General features: G+C 40.3%; 1 protein-coding gene across 1 annotated transcript in view; it reads left to right on the top strand.

Moving 5' to 3' along the window:
* The window catches only part of RHOJ (ras homolog family member J), an 82920-nt gene extending 77612 nt beyond the window's left edge, over positions 1-5308 (top strand). Inside the window, exon 5 of the mRNA XM_060004438.2 lies at positions 2845-5308. Coding sequence (XP_059860421.1) covers positions 2845-2991 — 147 coding nt within the window. The 3' untranslated portion in view covers positions 2992-5308. The remainder of the gene's footprint in view (positions 1-2844) is intronic.
* The last annotated feature ends 16170 nt before the right edge of the window (positions 5309-21478 follow it).

Here is a 21478-nt window from a genome sequence, read left to right as displayed (position 1 = left end):
TCATTTTGGTAAAGCATGTCCCAGACTGCTAGCATGTGTATCTAAACAAAGATCTGTGAATCCTGAGCGCATACAGATGTGTTCTAAATATTTGACTGTGTAGATCAGTTTGCTCCAAAAGGCAGATGAAGTTGCTGCTGTAAGAGAGGCTGTATTTCCTTGGGATGGTTTTCCATTTTGCATCTTTGAAGGCACACATTTTTTCTTCAGCAGTCCCTATAACATGGCTGTGCCTTTTCCCTGAACCTGAATAAATTCTCCTCTCTGACCCTCAGAGCCCTTGCACCATGGTTAACAACACTCACCTCACAACTGGGTTCTGGTTCTCACACATATTTCCCAAATCACACCCAAAATCTGTTTGCTACTTTTCCTGGAACTATCAGTACAAAATAATGTTATATTAACCCAGCTACACAATAATGCCTTGCTCTGCTGTTTCATTATCTTCAGAAATGTCTGAATTGGGAAAGACAAGTTTGGACTCCTCCTGCACCATCAAAAGACAAACTGTGACACGCTGTCAGCAGCACTGTGGGGTGGAGGGAGAGGGCGGGGGAGGGGGAGGCCGAGGTGGGGTGGGGGAGTGAGGGGGGGGGGAGAGGGGACAGGAGGAGGAGAGAGTGTGCTCGCCCATCTTGCAGGACCAGACAGTCCAGAACTCCACGTGTGAGCCCAGATCAGCCCAGCTCTCCTGTAATTTCCAGAATCAACTGAGGCTGTGATCATTAGTGGGGAGGTATTCCAGATAGAACAGCCCCACAGTGCTTTCTGTGTATTTTTTCAAGATGACTGACAAGAGCCAGCACATGACAAGCACTCATTCAGTTGACACATTCACTAGATTAGTGCGCTTTTCACATGTGTTCGTATCGAATACTGAACACAATCCCAAAATGTAACAGATGACATTTCAGAACATTATTAGGAAAAATTTCTCTATCCTTTATCCCTCTCTTGCATTCAATTGTTTTTAATTGTATAAAAAAGCCATATTCTAATCCAGACCATGGTCAAAACGAAACCATAAAATAAGTTATCAATATCTAACATCTTTTCTTTGAGTATTTTCCTTTGGCTCACACAGTAACCATTAACCATACAGGAAAAAAGCAAGTGCATAATATCTGGATGCCACCAGAAGAGTTTTACCTCATGCTTAGCTTTCTTATCTGTGGACTTTCAAACAAGTGGGCAGCTTCATTTCATTAACTGTCAGCTTGACCAGCTTCTTGCAGTGTTGAGTGACGAGCGTCACAGTTTCCATCATGGAACTAGGAAAAGAACACACATCAAGTGACACAGATTCTAGGTCTAGATCATTTACTTTCTAGTTGGATGTCCTTAAACAATACCTTTCACCTTCTGGGGCTGTCCCCACTCTATTCTAAGCTAAGTCACCAGTCCCTTTCATCCACACATTGCAAACTGGCTGGTTGCTGCCAAAGACATCCCACATCAGCATCTTGCTTGACCCATAGAGTGTTTTTCAATTGGTAAATATTAACTAAAATCCAAATGTCCAAGTCCTCTTGAAAAATACAAAGAAGGCAATGATGAACCAACGTTCCTGCCTGGCAACAGTTGCCTAAGCCGCGTAGACTACCAGCTCTGGAGGGGGTGTTTACTTCACAGGCCACCACAGACTCTACCTCTCCCTGTTGTCTGGCACCAGCCCTGCTTTGCTCAGTTACCTAAGCTACTGGCCCTCATCGGCATGTGATTTTGTTACCCTGTTTTAGTCATTTATCTGTTGTTGGTTTCCAGGAGCTCACCATCCAGCCATCCTCTTCTGAATACACTTTAATTTTTCAAAGTTATTCTTATAATGTAAAGCATATAATAGAAGCATTTCTCCAGATACCCTTAATATTAAAAGGTCCACATCAAACTGTTAGCTCATATTGAGCTTGGGAGCAATTAAAACCCCAGGTCTCCCTCACATGAATTATCTCATGAAGTTGATTGCCAACTTCTGGTCTGCTCTACCCTGCAATTTTTTTAATGAGAATCTATGGCTCTGGCCTGAATTTTTATATTTCTCATAGGGATCTTGTGATTATCAAATACATCATAATATGAAATCATCAAAAGCTTTGAAACAAAGCCCTAAGCAAGCACAAAATATTTCCTCATTTAAATACACATAGACTGTATACTGATAAGGAGGGTGTCTGTGTCAGTAAATGCATTTTATGATTTTTATTTTTAGTGTTTTGGAGTTTAACTGCTTAAAAATATGCCTTTTAATGTATCTTAAAACTGAATAATATGACCAATCAGATATTACTTTGCCGAGAGACACCTTCTGTCAGAAGAGCGTTTTAATCAAGAATGACCTATAAAACCGTATCACCCACTCTCTTTCTTTGTGCTTTATTAACCAAGTTGATACTCTGCCCTACTATATACAGAAGGGAATATGTTTCACTCGCACCAGATTTACATGTTCTGCGTACAAATGAGGTACTAAAAACAACATCATGTACCCTGTTGTTCACTATATATATTTAAACCATATCACTGGTTTGAATCCTCTCAATTTTTATATTATTTATATTCTTATATTTAGGAATAAATGGTTATGGATCACTTTCAGAATTTGCTGCTTATCAAAAGCACTTCACAATCATTTATTATTAATATCAGAAAGCAAAAAATATAAAAATACCAAAAATCAGGATAGCAGATGCAAATTGAAATGCAGAAGAAAAAGACATGATCCAAACTGTCCCCCAGGCTGTTTGTGAGACAAGCAGCAGCAGTTGGCTGCGCAGAGGGCAGACACCACTGTGCTTTTCTCTCTTTTTCTCCTCTCATGCCTTTCTCTCTTTTGTGTTTAAGATTGGAGCACAGTGCTACTTGGAATGCTCGGCCCTGACTCAGAAAGGTCTCAAAGCCGTTTTTGATGAAGCGATCCTCACCATTTTCCATCCCAAGAAAAAGAAGAAACACTGCTCCAAGTGTCACAGCTGCTGTTTAATTATCTGAGGTAGCTTGAGACCCACCTCCACCCCATCTAAGGGTAAGAATGGCAGCCAACCTCTGAGACCCAGCTCAAGCCAAAAGGAGGGCATGACCAGAGAGGAAGTCTCTGACACCGAGGCTTGCTCCCCCGCCCTGTGAGCCCTCCCAAACACGGCACACTATCAGCTAACTGCCACATCCTCCCTACCAGCCAGAAGCATCCACGTTGCACACTCTACGAGAATGCTGAGCCCGGATTCCAGCCAGTGCCACTGCTGACCACGTAGGAAACAAAGTCAAAGGCCATCTTGCATTTTTTCATCGCCCCCTCCAAGAACATGAAGCTGATAGGAAATCATCGCAGGAAAAACAAAAAAAGAACTCGGTTCCTGTATTGGTGGCCTTACTTGATGTCTTTTACAAAACATGGGAATACAATACTAACCTCTTTTTCTTTCTGAATCTGCTGTTCTACTATGTGTCTTACATTCATTTGTATTATTTTAAGAAATTTACTAATTTACCAGTTTACTCAGGCCTTATAAATCCACACCAAATTAGCCTAAAGACAAAGGGTTTTATATCCATTCCTATTTCAGCATGTTTCTACCAAAGCTATTAAAACCAACACGTACCTCTGAATGCCTGACTGTAAGGAGATACAAGAAAATGCTGAAACTTTTGGAAATATATGGAGCCATAATTTTTGAAACTGATTGAAAGAAAACACCATCTGAATTATTGCAGGTCCACATTTTTTGCCTAAGATTCACCCCAGATATGCTTACGTTGATAGGCAGCCTTATTTTTTCCACATTATATTGTGATGGAAAATTGCAAATGAACTGTGTTTAAGAGAGTAGTATTTCTGCTTTTCAGTCAAACTGATTGGGGAGAGAATGTGGCAGACCTATATTTTAAAAGATTCTTTATTCAGCAAAGTGAACTTTCCTGCTCCCTCCCTTCCCCATTGCATGCCCCTCTCCTTTCTCGATTTCACACTCTCTCCCACACCCAATAATAACTTTATTCCAAAGAAGGATCTGGCCATGGGGCATGAAAAAGTTAAGTGTTAAAAAGTCCCCAAAGCTTAAGCAAAGTGCCTCAATTTTCCCTCTCACTTCAACTGAAAGTGCTTCTCTGCTTGTCCATGGGAGCTCCCATTCTTTTTAAATGATATTTTCCAAGTACAACTGGTACTAAAATATTGCCCCTCCCTATTTCCTGTACTCATTGTCCCAAATGTGTATTCCAGGGCTAGGTCCATGGGTACCAAGCTCTGGATCCCCTGCTTCCAAAATGGTATGCTCCATGCAACAGGGACTTTGGCCTTGGGGAAGTGACTCTTCCAAACATCCAGGGATTCTTGTATCGCAGAGTGAGTTATTTCCTAGCTTTTAATTAGAGACTGTGAAGGCTTCTAATTAGTCTTATTTGCTTACAGTTACTCTGGAAACACCCAGGTAGGCACTTTATTTTTTATTTCAATTGCATAAGCAGAGTGCCTCTTTGCAGCATGAAATTATACAAATTTTTGTTTAAGAATTTCCAGATTCACACTCCTGTTGGAAAAAATCCAGTTTTTCCAGTTCCTTCTGCTCCTGGAGGAAGCACATTAAAAAAGAAGTGTATGGTGTGGGTCTTTTCTGTTAAGACCTTCCACGAAACCCCCTCAGTTTGGGGGGTTTTGTTTGTTTGTTTAGAATTTTTGAAATGTGCTTTCCCTACTACATTTCAAGTTTTATTTCCCTCCTCCCCTATCTAGTTGCTAAACATTTTCTTGAACACACACACACACACCCCAACCTAAAAGAAAACGGGAGTTTTGTAAGTCAAAGCTTGACATTTAGAGAAAACAATGACTTTCTCTCTTTGTAAATGGAAATCAACCATGTATAAACTATAACTCTGCAGAGGTTATGAATTCATCCTTTACAAACAATAATGAGCATTTAGCCCTATAATAAATGAAGTGCCGTTAGCTGGTTTTGTTACGTTATTGTGTGGTCGCGTCTTGCTAAAGAGCCACTCCTCACATCTCACTGATGTGGATGAAAAACTGAGAGCAGTATGCTTGTTCCGCCAAGGAGAATTTTCCAGATGTGTGCACTCAACAGGCGAACGGTTCCCCAGGCCATCACCTCCCTAATGGGCCACAGAGATTAACTTGTTCATGGTGGGAGATCTCTCTCTCACCTGGAACCAGAACCTGGAGAGAGACTGTTAGTGTCTGTGTGGTGCACAGGCTCTTAGCAGTCTTATGAGCTAATTGTTGAATAAAATAATGAAGAACAAAGCAACCTAAATGTGTTAATGTCATTCCACCAAATTAATCATGTATTCCCTGTTTCGTGGCGATTGGTAGTTCATTTCACTTAAAAAAAAATGTTTTCTGCCATAAGATTGAATAAAACTATATTCTGAAACCAAAGATAAAAAGACAGAAATCTCAACAAAGATCCTTTAAAGGTCTACACTATCTTCCAAGGTCAAGAAGGGGCAGCTGATCTCCATTGGAGGGTAGAGTCTTAACTTTTCAGAGACAGAAGAAGCTATAGTCCAAACCCTTCATTGTACAGATGAGAAAACTCAAGCCCAGATGAGTTAAAAGAGATGTGTTGCAACAAAGCTGGGACAGATCTCAGCTTTTCTGCTTCCCATCCTTCAACGCCATACTATAATCTATTCATTATCAGCATATTAAGTTGGAGTTTTGTAGGTGTATTACCCGAGTTATATCTGTTTATCCTATAGATCCTAGCCACATTTCAAACACATGGCATGGGCCACTATAATAACATATTCCATCAAACTAGTAATAACCTAGAAACAAGAATCTGATCTACATGCTAATATGCCTGGAATCCGGAATATACAATGTAATGTAATCTCAATCTAATGGCTTAATCAAGTAGCTAGTTTGACAGATTTTTTTTTTCAGTCAGATGGTGGGTTGTTTGGTAGAATTAATAGACTCCTTTGGAAACACAAAAGGACTAAGACACAAGTCAGAGCCGTGTTAACAGGAGAATTCTGGGCTGCTTTCTGCCAAGTAAATTTATATTCAAAGAGCAATTACTGAATGCAGTAACTACATCCACCCTAAACCAGGCAGCACTAAACTGGGAAATCAAAAACTGAGTCATACACATATGAGAGGATGAGAGATTTGGTCCTGAGACTATAATAATAATATGTTTGATCATGACATGCAAAGAACCATTTGAAAGATTTCCAGTCTATAAGAGAGGTACCAGATGAAGTGGCTGTAACCATACACAACGCTCATAGAATACCAATAAGGAAATAATATTCAAACGGTAGTAAAGAGGCAGTCACAACCACATTCACAATTTTAGGAGAAAATTTTAAAAAGTTAACCCAGAATTTGAAGCCAACAAAAATATCATCATTAGGCGTGTTGGTTCCTATGAGCAATAACCGCACAAAGTAGAGAGTCTTCAAGAAGAAATATTTGACTTGAGGTCAGCCTTTAAAGAAACAGTGTTGCATTCATAAAGGCAAACTCATCCATAAGACCAAAGCGGAAGATTAAAAATCAAGGTTTAACTTTAAAGGAATGTTTGACACCATGCTGGAGATAATTAACCATTTATGTCTTCATTTTTAAATCTACCCCTATGTTTAGAGGCCAGATTGCAAAATGTGCATTCTCTTCAACAGAGAGGACCACAGGTCGCCAGCGATTCTCGTGAGTCATTGAGTAGGCTGCCCAAGTACAAACAAGGAAACTCAAGAAAACATTTTCATTTCAAGGACCATTAGAAACAGAAAAAAAAAGAGAGAGAGAGAGAGAGAGAGAAGGTCAGGGAAACCGAATTTCTTGCAAAGAAAGTTAGGTACTTTTAAACAGGAAACATTTAGAGAATGGAGAAAAAAGCTATAACCAAATACAAGGCAAAAACACATAGCTGAGAATTCTCCCAGGGAATTGCTAACCTCTGACTGGTCTCTAGAGGCATAGGGAAGAAAGCAGGACCATTCACATGAAGAGCATTCCATGTTTCTGGGTATCTAAGCAGAGTCAGCCAACAGAGTTAATCGTGTGATAATCCTAGATAATTCCACCTCGTGATTCATCAAAAATGGATAGGGGCTTCCCTGGTGGCGCAGTGGTTGAGAGTCCGCCCGCCGATGCAGGGGACACGGGTTCGTGCCCCGGTCCGGGAAGATCCCACATGCCGCGGTGCGGCTGGGCCCGTGAGCCATGGCCGCTGAGCCTGCGCGTCCGGAGCCTGCGCTCCGCAACGGGAGAGGCCACAGCAGTGAGAGGCCCGCGTACCTCAAAAAAAAAAAAAAAAAAAAAGGATGAAATGCTGGACAGTGCTCTTTGGGTCTTAAATAGCAGTGCAGGTCATCCCCTTCACACTTTCTCTGCCAATATGGAGCAGGGATTCAAGGGAAACTTACTGAGAAATATGAATGAATAAATTATTTTGAAAGTTTCCTTGAGAATGAACGTGATTTAAAACCTGCAAAGGATGACTGTGGGATATCTGGAAAGACAGTTACTTGTATGAAGGATATTTATTTATCTTGGCAGAATGTCTCTAATTGCATTGAAAATGCACAACAGCACTGCCTTCCTAAAATTAAAACATTTCTAAACTGCAAAACAAAATAAAATAAAACGTACAATAGCAATAACGGAGTACCAAAATATGAGATAAAGCAACAATTCATGGTGTTTCCATGGTCAACAAAGACCAGAAGGGAAATTAAAGCTCCAAGCTCTACGCAGAGGCACATCAGGCATCAGAGGCTCAGCCCTGCTCTTTGGAGGTCTCTTGGGGTTAGGACAGGAATGAGTCAAGGAGGGTTTGGCTCATCTGTGAATTCGCAGGATGCAAGTTCAGTAACAGTTCTTGGCTTTTAACTTCTACTACAGGAAATTAGAGGAAAAGCTGCATGATTAGTCTTGGTCACAATCTATGTTTTTTTTCTCCTTAGGGAATATTATGTTAAAATCCAGAGTCATTTTGTGCATGTTTTAAACATGTTCTACCCTGGTAATTTCATTTTATTCTGAGTTCTGCAGTGACTCAGAAACTTCATGATACTGTAACTGGCGTGATTTTGTTGTATTTTCAGCCATGTCCTCCAAGCCTCCCAGTATATGCAGTTATCTTTGATGAACAGGACCTGATCAGTGTTTCAGGGGATGTGATGCCTGGGGTAATCTGAGGACAGAGCTGAGTCTCACCTAGAAGCCATAGTAGCACACTTCACCTCCCAGAGACCCTGAACAAGGCAGTTTTTTGAGTTTACGTTAATCCTTTGGAGAAAAAATAGAAACTCTTTCATGGCAGGGTGGTATGTTTGGGGTAGCTTTGTAAATATGCACCTAAAAGTATCACCACCTGCTATTTTTTAAATCAATTTTTGTAAGCAATCAGATCTTTTCTCGTAGAGGGGCTGTGGGCAGAAGGCTAATGAATTCTACATTCTCCTCATCACCTGGTTTAAATTGCTTTTTACTCTGAGTACACAGTAATTGCTGTTTAAGTACATCTCAGCAGAATTTTATCCCAATGGAAATGGTCCACCCTCCTCCTCATGTAATCTCTACAGAGGAAATGACAGACAAGGGGAGAATGGCTGACCTGCTCACGGATTGCCTTTCTTACAATCTGCTTCTTATGTATTCTGTGTATACTTTTCATAATTAACGGAATATTATTTCATGTACTCTAACCTTGCGGTTTATCTTGTGCCATGTTCTTTTAGTTCATTAAACAGTCTTTTTTTCCTACTGTCATTTCTGGGTTATCTGAGGGTGTCCCTACCAGCCACTCAAGAAAACTGCCTTCCCCAGGCCTCTGTTAGAATGGGAAATTTGCTACTCAAAGTGTAGTCTGGGAACTAATCGGATGGGCACTACCCAAGAGATAGTTAGGACTATAGAATCTCAGCCCCAGGCCAGACCTACTGAATCTGAAGCTGTATTTTAATAAGACCCCCAAGTGATTTATGTGCACATTAAAATTTGAGAATACTGGCCTATGAGACAACAAAAAGTTTACCATCAGTCTTTACACCCAAATATGTAGCTGCCAAGATGACGAAATCACCAGCTTCGCCTGTCCCTCTGCTGCTACCTTTTGGGTATTCCTTAGGCTAATATTTGAGCTGTTCACATTTACTGGATGAATAAACAGGCTTTCAGGAGTCCTTTCTTTTACTTGTCATGTGCTTCCCAGCTGCAGAAACAGCATATTTTGGAATCAAAAGCAGAAAAGCAGCATCTGGTTTGAAAGATCTGATAAATCTAAAGTACTTCTTTTCTGAAAGTCTTTCTGGTGTTTCTAAGGGAGAGGAAAAATACCCTCCAAAATTATTTTCCATGAAGAAATAAGAAAGAGACCAGTGTCCTTGTCCCCAGACTGAGGCACTGCAGCCCCCACCTCTGCAGGAGATCCTCCAAAACCAGCAGCCTCCAATCATCCAGTCACCTAACATTGATAACTCAGGCGATCTGCAAAAGAAGCTTGTGCCCTTCGTCACAATATTAAACTCCTACCTAGCCCACAAGTCGGAGAAGATGAAAGAGGGAGGCTGGATGGGAGCTGATGGGGTTGTCGCCTGAACGACTGCCCCAACTACAGGTTCCCCAACCAGGGACAGAACCCACACCCCCTGCAGTTGCAGCACAGAGTCTTAACAACTGGACCAGCAGGGAATTCCCCCGATTTACAACGCTATAGGATAGTAGGGGCCGTGTGGCTGACGGGGTCTTGGTGCTCCAGCCAGGTGTCAGGCCTGTGCCTCTGAGGTGGGAGAGCCGAGTTCAGGACATTGGTCTGCCAGAGACCTCCCGGCTCCATGTAATATCAAACGGCAAAAGCTCTCCCAGAGGTCTCCATCTCAACGCTAAGATCCAGCTCCACTTAACAACCAGTCTACAGTGCTGGACACCCTATGCCAATCAACTAGCAAGACAGGAACACAACCCCACCCATTAACAGAGAGGCTGCCTAAAATCATAATAATCATAATAAGGTCACAGACACCCCAAAACACATGACCAGATGCAGTCCTGCCCACCAGAAAGACAAGATCCAGCCTCATCCACCAGAACACAGGCACCAGTCCCCTCCACCGGGAGGCATACACAACCCACTGAACCAAGCTTAGCCACTGGGGGAAGACACCAAAAACAACAGGAACTACAAACCTGCAGCCTGCAAAATGGAGACCCAAAACACAGTAACTTAAGCAAAATGAGAAGACAGAGAAACACACAGCAGCTAAAGGAGCAAGGTAAAAACCCAGCAGACCGAACAAATGAAGAGGAAATAGGCAGTCTACCTGAAAAAGAATTCAGAGTAATGATAGTAAAGATGATCCAAAATCTTGGAAATAGAATGGAGAAAATACAAGAAACACTTAACAAGGACATAGAAGAACTAAAGAGCAAACAAACAATGATGAACAACACAATAAATGAAATTTAAAACTTTCAAAAAGGAATCAATAGCAGAATAACTGAGGCACAAGAATGGATAAGTAACCTGGAAGATAACACAGTGGAAATAACTACTGCAGAGCAGAATAAAGAAAAAAGATTGAAAAGCATTGAGGTCTGTCTCAGAGACCTCTGGGATAACATTAAATGCACCAATATTTGAATTATAGGGGTCCCAGAAGAAGAAGAGAAAAAGAAAGGGACTGAGAAAACATTAAAGAGATTATAGTTGAAAACTTCCCTAATATAGGAAAGAAAACAGTCAATCAAGTCCAGGAAGCGCAGAGAGTCCCATGCAGGATAAATCCAAGGAGAACCACACCAAGACACATATCAATCAAACCATCAAAAATTAAATACAAAGAAAAAATATTAAAAGCAGCAAGGGAAAAACAACAAATAGCATACAACGGAATCCCAATAAGGTAAACAGCTGATCTTTCAGCAGAAACTCTGCAAGCCAGAAGGGAGTGGCAAGGCATATTTAAAGTGATAAAAGGGGAAAAACTACAACCAAGACTACCCTACCCAGCAAGGATCTCATTCAGATTCCACAGAGAAATTAAAACCTTTACACACAAGCAAAAGCTAAGAGAATTCAGCACCACCAAACCAGCTTTACAACAAATGCTAAAGGAACTTCTCTAGGCAGGAAACACAAGAGAAGGAAAAGACCTACAATAACAAACCCAAAACAATTAAGAAAATGGTAATAGGAACATACATATTGATAATCACCTTAAATGTAAATGGATTACATGCTCCAACCAAAAGACATATGCTAGCTGAATGGATACAAAAACAAGACCCGTGGGCTTCCCTTGTGGTTCAGTGGTTAAGAATCCACCTGCCAATGCAGGAGATGTGGGTTCAAACCCTGGTCCGGGAATATCCCACAAGTTGCGGAGCAACTAAGCCCATGTGCCACAACTACTGAGACCATGTGCCACAACTACTGAAGCCCATGTGCCTAGAGCCCATGCTCTGCAAAAAGAGAAGCCACTGCAAGGAGAAACCTGCATACCACAATGAAGAGTAGCTGCCACTCGCAGCAACAAAGACGCAATGAAACCAAAAATTAATTAATTAATTTTTAAAATAAAAGAAGACTCGTATGTATGCAGTCTACAAGAGACCCAGTTCAGACCTAGGGACACATACAGACTGAAAGTGAGGGGATGGAAAAAGATATTCCATGCAAATGGAAATCAAAAGAAAGCTGGAGTAGCAATTCTCATATCAGACAAAATAGACTTTAAAACAAAGACTCTTACAATAGACAAAGGAGGACAATACATAATGATCAAGAGATCAATCCAAGAAGATATAACAATTGTAAATATTTACACACCTAACAAAGGAGCACCTCCATACATAAGGCAAATGCTAACAGCCATAAAAGGGGAAATCGACAGTAACACAATCATAGTAGGGGACCTTAACACCCCACTTTCACCAATGGACAGATCATCCAAAATGAAAATAAATAAGGAAACACAAGCTTTAAAAGATACATTAAACAAGATGGACTTAATTGATATTTATAGGACATTCCATCCAAAAACAACAGAATACATTTTCCTCTCAAATGCCCATGGAATATTCTCCAGGATAGATCATATCTTGGGTCACAAATCAAGCCTTGGTAAATTTAAGAAAATTGAAATCGTATCAAGTATCTTTTCCGACCACAATGCTATGAGACTACATATCAATTATAGGAAAAAACCTGTAAAAAACACAAACACATGGAGGCTAAACAACACACTACTTAATAACCAAGACATCACTGAAGAAATCAGGGGAAATCAAAAAAACCTAGAAACAAATGACAATGAAGCACAACGACCCAAAACCTATGGGATGCAGCAAAAGCAGTTCTAAGAGGGAAGTTTACAGCAATACAATCCTGCCTCAAGAAACAAGAAACACCTCAAATAAACAACCTAACCTTACACCTAAAGCAATTAGAAAAAGAAGAACTAAAAACCCCGAAGTTAGCAGAAGGAGAGAAATCATAAAGATCAGATCAGAAATAAATGAAAAAGAAATGAAGGAAATGATAGCAAGATTCAATAAAATTAAAAGCTGGCTCTTTGAGAAGATAAACAAAATTGATAAACCATTAGCCAGACTCATCAAGAAAACAAGGGAGAAGACTCAGATCAATAGAATTAGAAATGAAAAAGAAGTAACAACTGACACTGCTGAAATACAAAGGATCATGAGAGATTACTACAAGCAACTCTATGCCAATAAAATGGACAACCTGGAAGAAATGGACACAGTCTTAGAAAAGCACAACCTTCCAAGACTGAACCAGGAAGAAATAGAAAATATAAACAGACCAATCACAAGCACTGGCATTGAGACTGTGATTAAAAATCTTCCAACAAACAGAAGCCCAGGACCAGATGGCTTCACAGGCAAATTCTATCAAACATTTAGAGAAGAGCTAACACCTATCCTTCTCAAACTCTTCCAAAGTATAGCAGAGGGAGGAACACTCCCAAACTCATTCTACGAGGCTACCCTCACCCTGATACCAAAACCAGACAAGCATGTCACAAAGAAAGAAAACTACAGGCCAATATCACTGATGAACATAGATGCAAAATCCTCAACAAAATACGAGCAAACAGAATCGGACAGCACATTAAAAGGATCATACACCATGATCAAGTGGGGTTTATTCCAGGAATGCAAGGATTCTTCAATATACGCAAATCAATCAATGTGATAAACCATATTAACAAATTGAAGGAGAAAAACCATATGATTATCTCAATAGATGCTGAAAAAGCTTTTGACAAAATCCAACACCGATTTATGGTAAAAACCCTGCAGAAAATAGGCATAGAGGGAACTTATCTCAGCATAATATAGGCCATATATGACAAACCTACAGTCAACATTGTTCTCAATGGTGAAAAACTGAAACCATTTCCTCTAAGATCAGGAACAAGACAAGGTTGTCCGCTCTTACCACTATTATTCAACATTGTTTTGAAAGTTTTAGTCACAGCAATCAGAGAAGAAAAAGAAATAAAAGGAATCCAAATCAGAAAAGAAGAAGTAAAGCTGTCACTGTTTGCAGATGACATGATACTATACATAGAGAATCCTAAAGATACTACCAGAAAACTACTAGAGCTAATCAATGAATTTGGTAAAGTAGCAGGATACAAATTAATGCACAGAAATCTCTTGCATTCCTATACGCTAATGATGAAAAATCTGAAAGTGAAATTAAAGAAACACTCCCATTTACCACTGCAACAAAAAGAATAAAATACCTAGGAATAAACCTACCTACAGAGACAAAAGACCTGTATGCAGAAAACCGTAAGACACTGATGAAAGAAATTAGAGAGGATACAAACAGATGGAAAGATATACCATGTTCTTGGATTGGAAGAATCAACATTGTGAAAATGACTCTACTACCAAAAGCAATCTACAGATTCAATGCAATCCCTATCAAACTACCAATGGCATTTTTCACAGAATTAAAACAAAAAATTTCACAATTTGTATGGAAACACAAAAGACCCCAAATAGCAAAAGCAACCATGAGAAAGAAAAACGTAGCTGGATGAATCAGCCTCCTGGACTTCAGACTATACTACAAAGCTACAGTAATCAAGACAGTAAGGTACTAGCACAAAAACAGAAATATAGATCAATGGAACAGGATAGAAAGCCCAGAGATAAACCCACACACATATTGACACCTTATTTTTGATAAAGGAGGCAAGAATATACAATGGAGAAAAGACAGGTTCTTCAATAAGTGGTGCTGGGAAAACTGGACAGCTACATGTAAAAGAATGAAATTAGAACACTTCCTAACACCATACACAAAAATAAACTCAAAATGGATTAAAGACCTAAATGTAAGGCCAGACACTATAAAACTCTTAGACAAAAACATAGTCAGAACACTCTATGACATAAATCACACCAAGATCCTTTTTGACCCACCTCGCAGAGAAATGGAAATAAAAACAAAAATTAAAAAATGGGACCTAATGAAACTTAAAAGCTTTTGCACAGCAAAGGAAAACATAAACAAGATTGAAAGACAACCCTCAGAATGGGAGAAAATATTTGCAAATGAAGCAACTGACAAAGGATTAATCTCCAAAATTTACAAGCAGATCAGGCAGCTCAATATCAAAAACACAAACAACCCAATCCAAAAATGGGCAGAAGACCTAAATAGACATTTCTCCGAAGAAGATATACAGATTGCCAACAAACACATGAAAGGATGCTAACATCACTAATCATTAGAGAAATGCAAATCAAAACTACAATGAGGTATCACCTCACACCAGTCAGAATGGCCATCATCAAGAAATCTATAAACAATAAATGCTGGAGAGGGTGCGGAGAAAAGGGAACCCTCTCGCACTGTTGGTGGGAATATAAATTGATACAGCCACTATGGAGAAGAGTATGGAGGTTCCTTAAAAAACTAAAAATAGAACTACCATATGACCCAGCAATCCCACTACTGGGCATATACCCTGAGAAAACCATAATTCAAAAAGGGTCATGTACCAAAATGTACATTGCAGCTCTATTTACAATAGCCCAGAGATGGAAACAACCTAAGTGTCCATCATCGGATGAATGGATAAAGAAGATGTGGCACATATATACAATGGAATATTATTCAGCCATAAAAAGAAACGAAATTGAGCTATTTGTAATGAGGTGGATAGACCTAGAGTCAGTCATACAGAGTGAAGTAAGTCAGAAAGAGAAAGACAAATACCGTATGCTAACACATATATATGGAATTTAAGGGAAAAAAATGTCATGAAGAACCTAGGGGTAAGACAGGAATAAAGACACAGACCTACTAGAGAATGGACTTGAGGATATGGGGAGGGGGAAGGGTAAGCTGTGACAAAGCGAGAGAGAGGCATGGACATATATACACTACCAAATGTAAGGTAGATAGCTAGTGGGAAGCAGCCACATAGCACAGGGAGATCAGCTCGGTGCTTTGTGACTGCCTGGAGGGGTGGGATAGGAAGAGTGGGAGGGAGGGAGACGCAAGAGGGAAGAGATATGGGAACATGTGTATATGTATGGCTGATTCGCTTTGTTATGGAACAGAAACTAACACACCATTGTAAAGCAATTATACTCCAATAAAGATTTTTAAAAAAATGGCCAAGAAATAAAACTCTAAGTGTAAAAAAAAAAAAACAAAAAAGCATCATGTACCACAATGTTCATTACAGCTCTATTTACAATAGCCAGGACATGGAAGCAACCTAAATGTCCATCGACAGATGAATGGATAAAGAAGATGTGACACCTATATACAATGGAATATTACTCAACCATAAAAAGAAATGAAATTGAGTTATTTGTAGTGAGGTGGATGGACCTAGAGTCTGTCATACAGAGTGAAGTAAGTCAGAAAGAGAAAAATAAATACTGTATGCTAACACATATATATGGAATCTAAAAGAAAAAAAAATGGTTCTGAAGAACCTAGGGGCAGGATAGGAATAAAGACCCAGATGTAGAGAATGGACTTGAGGACACAGGGAGGGGGAAGGGTAAGCTGGGATGAAGTGAAAGCATGGCATGGACTTATATATACTACCAAATGTAAAATAGATAGCTAGTGGGAAACAGCTGCATAGCTCAGGGAAATCAGTTCGGTGCTTTGTGACCACCTACAGGGGTGGGATAGGGAGGGTGGGAGGGAGACACAAGAGGGAGGAGATATGGGGATGTATGTATATGTATAGCTGATTCACTTTGTTACACAGCAGAAACTAATACAACATTGTAAAGCAATTATACTACAATCAAGATGTTAAAAAATAAATTAATTAAAATTTTAAAAAGAAAAGAAAGATTTATATCATGTAATGTAAACTTATAAAATGAAGATAAAACACATTTCTGAGGCATAAAATTTTTAGTAAAGCTTTGTTGTTCATTGCTTAAGACAATATTCTAGATAGTGCTCTAGAGGCCAGAGTAAGGATTGACTATAGCTTGTCCTCTACAAAGGGCGTCTCCCAGATTTATATCTTTATTGCCCTAAGCACAGACCAGAGTTGTTATCACTTAACGTATTTTTTACTAAACATTACGGGGGACCATGCTTTGTTCACCCCATCCATACCCCAAGAGCCCTTTAAAGATTGAAAAGTGTACACACACACACACACACACACACACACACACACACATACAGACACACACACACAGACACACACACACACACACACACACACACACGCTTAAGCCTATTATCTTATTCAAATTCCATTGTTGCTGCAGAAGTTCTGAAGGAAATCATACCTACTTTCAAACAAAGAAAGAGCACAAGGATTACCACTTCTTTTGTACCTACAAATGGCTACTAATTTTTTAGCTAGGGTATCAGTGATTCCATCCCAGAATAAGAACCTGATGTCATTGTGCAGGTACCGTCGCTAAGGGACCACTTCCTCTGAGAAGGACAACCTTCTGCCCCCTAAAGCTCTGACTCTGGTCCTGTCAGTCGGCTGTTCCTTCATGCTTGAGGCTGCAGGAAAACACTTGGGTCCCAAGATATCCTTAAATTGGGTACAGCTTTTAAAGTGGGACAGCTTTTACATCTGGGAGCAGCTTGGCTACCCGAAGTGGCTAGCATTCTTGGAAGAATTTAGTCAAATCCAAAAACAAAGTCTTACCAAAGATGATTTTCATTATTGCAAATGTACCGTTTACTTCTTGGTCATAACCACCAGTGCAAGGTGCCAAAAAGTGCTTCTTACCCCAGGGACTGCACGTCCTCCTGGAGCCCTGCACCTCCATCCATTCACTCCCTTCCCCAGGCTGCAAAATAAAGCCTATTTTTTCTTCTTCCTAAGAAACTAATAGGACAGGAAAACTGGCATCAACAATCGATCTCTCTTTTAAGAATCCATTTACTTATCATTTTTAAACGTTTGATTCCCAGTCCCTTTATTGCAACAGTAAAACAAAATCCCAGTCCAAGAAATCAGAAAGCCCTCTACTGAATTAAGCACACTGAAATAATCAAGTGCCGGAGAAGCCCCCTGATCAGAGCCCACTTACTTCTACTCCACTGATCTGCAACTTGCAGCGTAGAGACAGGCATGGGGGAAATTATGGTATATCAGTTCCTTTTGGTTTGTCCAGAAGGTGGCTCAGATTTTGTTCACGCTGAAATTTGGCACCAGTTTCAACTGGACTTTCTCATTAACTAGTGCTTATGTTTCAATGGGGAGATTTTCAGCATTAGCTTCCTAAGCTTGTTCTAACAGGAGCCAAAAGCTGAGCAAAATCTTCCTCTTAAAGACAACATATTTTTAAATGCCGGATGTCTTAATTCCACTCAGTAAAATTGGTCTCCCCAAATATTTTAATTTTGATATGCAGATGCCAAGAGGATAATGGAAGATGGAGGCTCAGAACAGCCTAGAAGCTTAGATCACCTTCCTTTGAGGATGCACCTCTCCATATCTTCAAATCTCTGCATGAGCAACAGAGACCAAGAAAGTGTGATCTGTTCATGCATTTCCTGTGGGAAGAAGTTGCAAACTCAGAGGATTAAATTTCTATTTTAAGTGCATAATTCTGCATGTGTACTTCAGAGAGATAATGACTGATAATAATTCATCAATATCCTTTATTGTGTATATAGAGAGTTTAAGTGAATAAATGCTCTTTCAAGTGATTTTAAGTTGTATGATATTATTTGTGACTCAGGGATATTTATATTTATCCCTTGCTGGTAATCATATCTTCAGCATCACCAAAAAAAAAAAAAATTACCATTCTCATCTTGGTAATATTGATATTCTTTGTTGAAGCAAAATGTTTTTTCTCTTTTGGGGAAGGTTGTGTGTGTGTGTGTGTGTGTGTGTGTGTGTGTATTTGATTGATTGTTTGTTTGGGAGAGGTTGTATTTGGGGTTTGAATGACTTTCCAGAAGCCCCAATGGCCCACACTCAAGGTCAAAGCATATAATTGATCTTGTGTATCAGGAAGCTTTTTTTTTAAAACTCAATTATTCAATATGCTAAAGAAAGACAGCCAGAGGAACTTAGAGCCAAAAATAAAGCCAAAGAGCTTAGGAACTGTTTGCTCTTCTCCTGCTAATGAGGACCTAGAGACTCGAATAGTCCCTCTAAATTCCTTAACATTGGAACAAGTCTCTGCTTACACTACTGGTCACAGTGCTGTGCACCTGCTCCTCTTTTTCTCATCCTTTCCCTATTTCTTCTTCCTGTTGTTAGACATCACCTCCTCACAGGTCTTTAGCACCCCCTTCAGATACTCCAGGATCACAACAACCACCCACTGAGCCTTTTAGATCTCCCTGTACACAATTGCCAGCAACCCTGTTCATTAAAACAAAATGAGATCATTGTAAGAGAATTGCCAGAAGATTCATCTTGCCAATAAGGACCGAATTCTTCTAATGCAGTAAACTGTTTCTCTAGTAGAAATTTTCAATAGACAATAAAATTTTCAGAATTTGCTAAAGAATCCTTTTAAAGTTACTTCTTAATAATTTGCTTTAATATTTTGAAGAAAACAAAACTCAAAAAAGGATAAGGTACATATTATTTTTAAGATAATGTCTCCTGGCTTGGAGCACAACTACTGAGCCTGTGCTCTAGAGCCCACGAGCCACAACTACTGAAGCCTGCACGCTCTAGGGCCTGTGCTCCGCAACAAGAGAAGGCACCACAATGAGAAGCACGCGCACCGCAACGAAGAGTAGCCTCCGCTCGCCGCAACTAGAGAAAGCCTGTGCATAGCAGTGAAGACCCAATGCAGCCAAAACTAAATAAAATAAATAAATTTATTTTTTAAAAAAAGAAAAAACGTCTCCTGAATGCAAAAAACAATCAGTCCTCTTGGAAAACTTGATGAAATGCAATTTGTTCTCATCAATGCCACATTATTTTCGATTAGATATATAGTTTATTTACTATCTGAGAAATGCTTTTTAGTATAGTTAAAACCTAATTAATTTGAACAGTTCTTTGAGTCACTTCAGCAGAAGTTAGCACTTTTCTGGTGGCTCATTCATTTCCTAATCAGTGGAAGAAGGAAAGCATGAATTCAATCAGTGGAACTAATAAACCCAGAGGTAGAGTGAGCAGTGAGCACTTACATTCTCCATTGAAAAATGCTCTTACGAAAAAAAAATCTAGGAAATTCTCCTTCTCTTTACCTTTTGTTAATTGCAAAATAAACATATTTCCAAGAGTAAGGAGTTGCTGAGAGTTGGTTTTATCTAGAGCTCCCCCAATAGGCACTGGACCACCATCCCTCTGCCAGTGTCCACATTGCCTGGGAGATGAGTTGAGGGCATACAGCCTTCATCTCCGCAGCAGTCTCTTTGAATTTCCCTTTGAGGCTCTGCTCCTTTTCTCCCTCAGTCTCTCCAGTTATAAGCTTTGGTTTGAGCTGTAGCAAAGCACTATCTTGCTAGAGGTTATAAAGGAAACCAGAGAAAAATTACAATCTCCATAAAACAACCCGCGCTTGCACTGAGTTTCCTCCAGAAGAGACTGCACACATGCTTATCATAGTGAGAGACTGTCCAACGTCAGTAAACTCAAAGACTTCTCCAGGCAGGAACAACTTGGAAGGAACACTCCAAAAAGCCATCATGCTCCAATGGAAAGAATTTAGTTCTGGCCCAGAGAAACCTGGCATGTGCCGCCAATCAGCTGTCTGATCTTGAGCAGGTTACCTGACCCCTCTGAGCTTTGGTTTCATCGTCTGCAAAATGGTGATGGTAAAATGGCAATTACAATGCCTGTGAGCATGGTTGACACAGAATTACAAAGAATTAATATAAAGGGTCCTGCTTATAGTAAGAAATCCATAAATGGTAGCAATATTTATATCTTACTCCCCAAACACAGTGCCTTGCACAAAACTATAGTTCATAAATATTCGTGGAAGTGAGGGAGGGAGAAAAAGAGAATGGCAGAGGAGAAGACGGGAAGAGGGAAGAGAGAGATTTGAAAAAGATTCAAGTTTATCAGTGACAGATATTTCCCCCTTTTCATTAATAATGTTTCTGATTGTAATAAATACTTACTGTAGAAGTTGTCTTAGCCAGCACCACAGATCCTGCGGATTAGAGCCCTCCAGTTGCTTTTGCAGCTTTTCTGCCTGTTACGGCAACTACGTTCACCTTGCCTCTGACAGCTACATGGTACCACCAGGTCTCTGCTATTCTAGACCCCTCTCACCTCTGCTGATACCAGGAAGCCCGGTCCATGGCAGTTCCTCCTGGCATCAACCCAGTCGACAAAGGACAGCCACTATCAAGCTTTTCTGTGATGCAGAAGTCCTTCACCTGTGCATTCCTCATGGCTTTAGAGAGGGGAATATCCAATGAACTCTCCAAGTGAAGATAGCAGGCCCCCTTCTCTGAGCCTTTAGTCCTCAAATACTCTGCCAGGACAGTCTGGCGTCTTCTCTTCATTCATGTAAGCCACCAATTCCTCCAAGCTTTAGGGAGCCATCCCAACAGCAAACTGGAACGAGATCCAGCTTCCCTTATGAAGATGCTAAATCCTGAGTCATGAGAGGATGCCCCAATAAACTCTTCTTATCTGGGCTTATATTCTGCCACCCTCCCCCTCATCCCATCTGACACCCTTAAGATCCGTTCCCAAGCGCATTCCCCGGATCCATGTCTGCATTAGTCAAGTCCTGAGTTTCCTTCAATGGAAAATCTCATTCCTCCAACCACAGGGAAAGTCATTCCCCAGCCGGGTCATCCTGAGACTTGACCCTAACTATCCATGTAGAATAAATGAGGGGTTGCAGGTGGTATTTGAGGAGGGCAAGTTATCATCATGTAAAGCAGCCTCCTCAGATGGGGCCTCAGCCTGGTCTCCAGGCACCGGAGGCTGGCCTCCTCTATGAAGAAGGAGCCGGCCCCTTCAGCAAGGGAACCTCAAGCTCATCTAGGGGTTGTCCCCATTGCAGGTCTCTGTGTCCCGC

This window comes from Delphinus delphis, chromosome 2 (assembly GCF_949987515.2).
Source record: "Delphinus delphis chromosome 2, mDelDel1.2, whole genome shotgun sequence".
Taxonomy (NCBI): Eukaryota; Metazoa; Chordata; class Mammalia; order Artiodactyla; family Delphinidae; genus Delphinus; species Delphinus delphis.
Note: the sequence above shows the minus strand (reverse complement) of the source record. Positions and strands in the feature narration are given on the sequence as shown.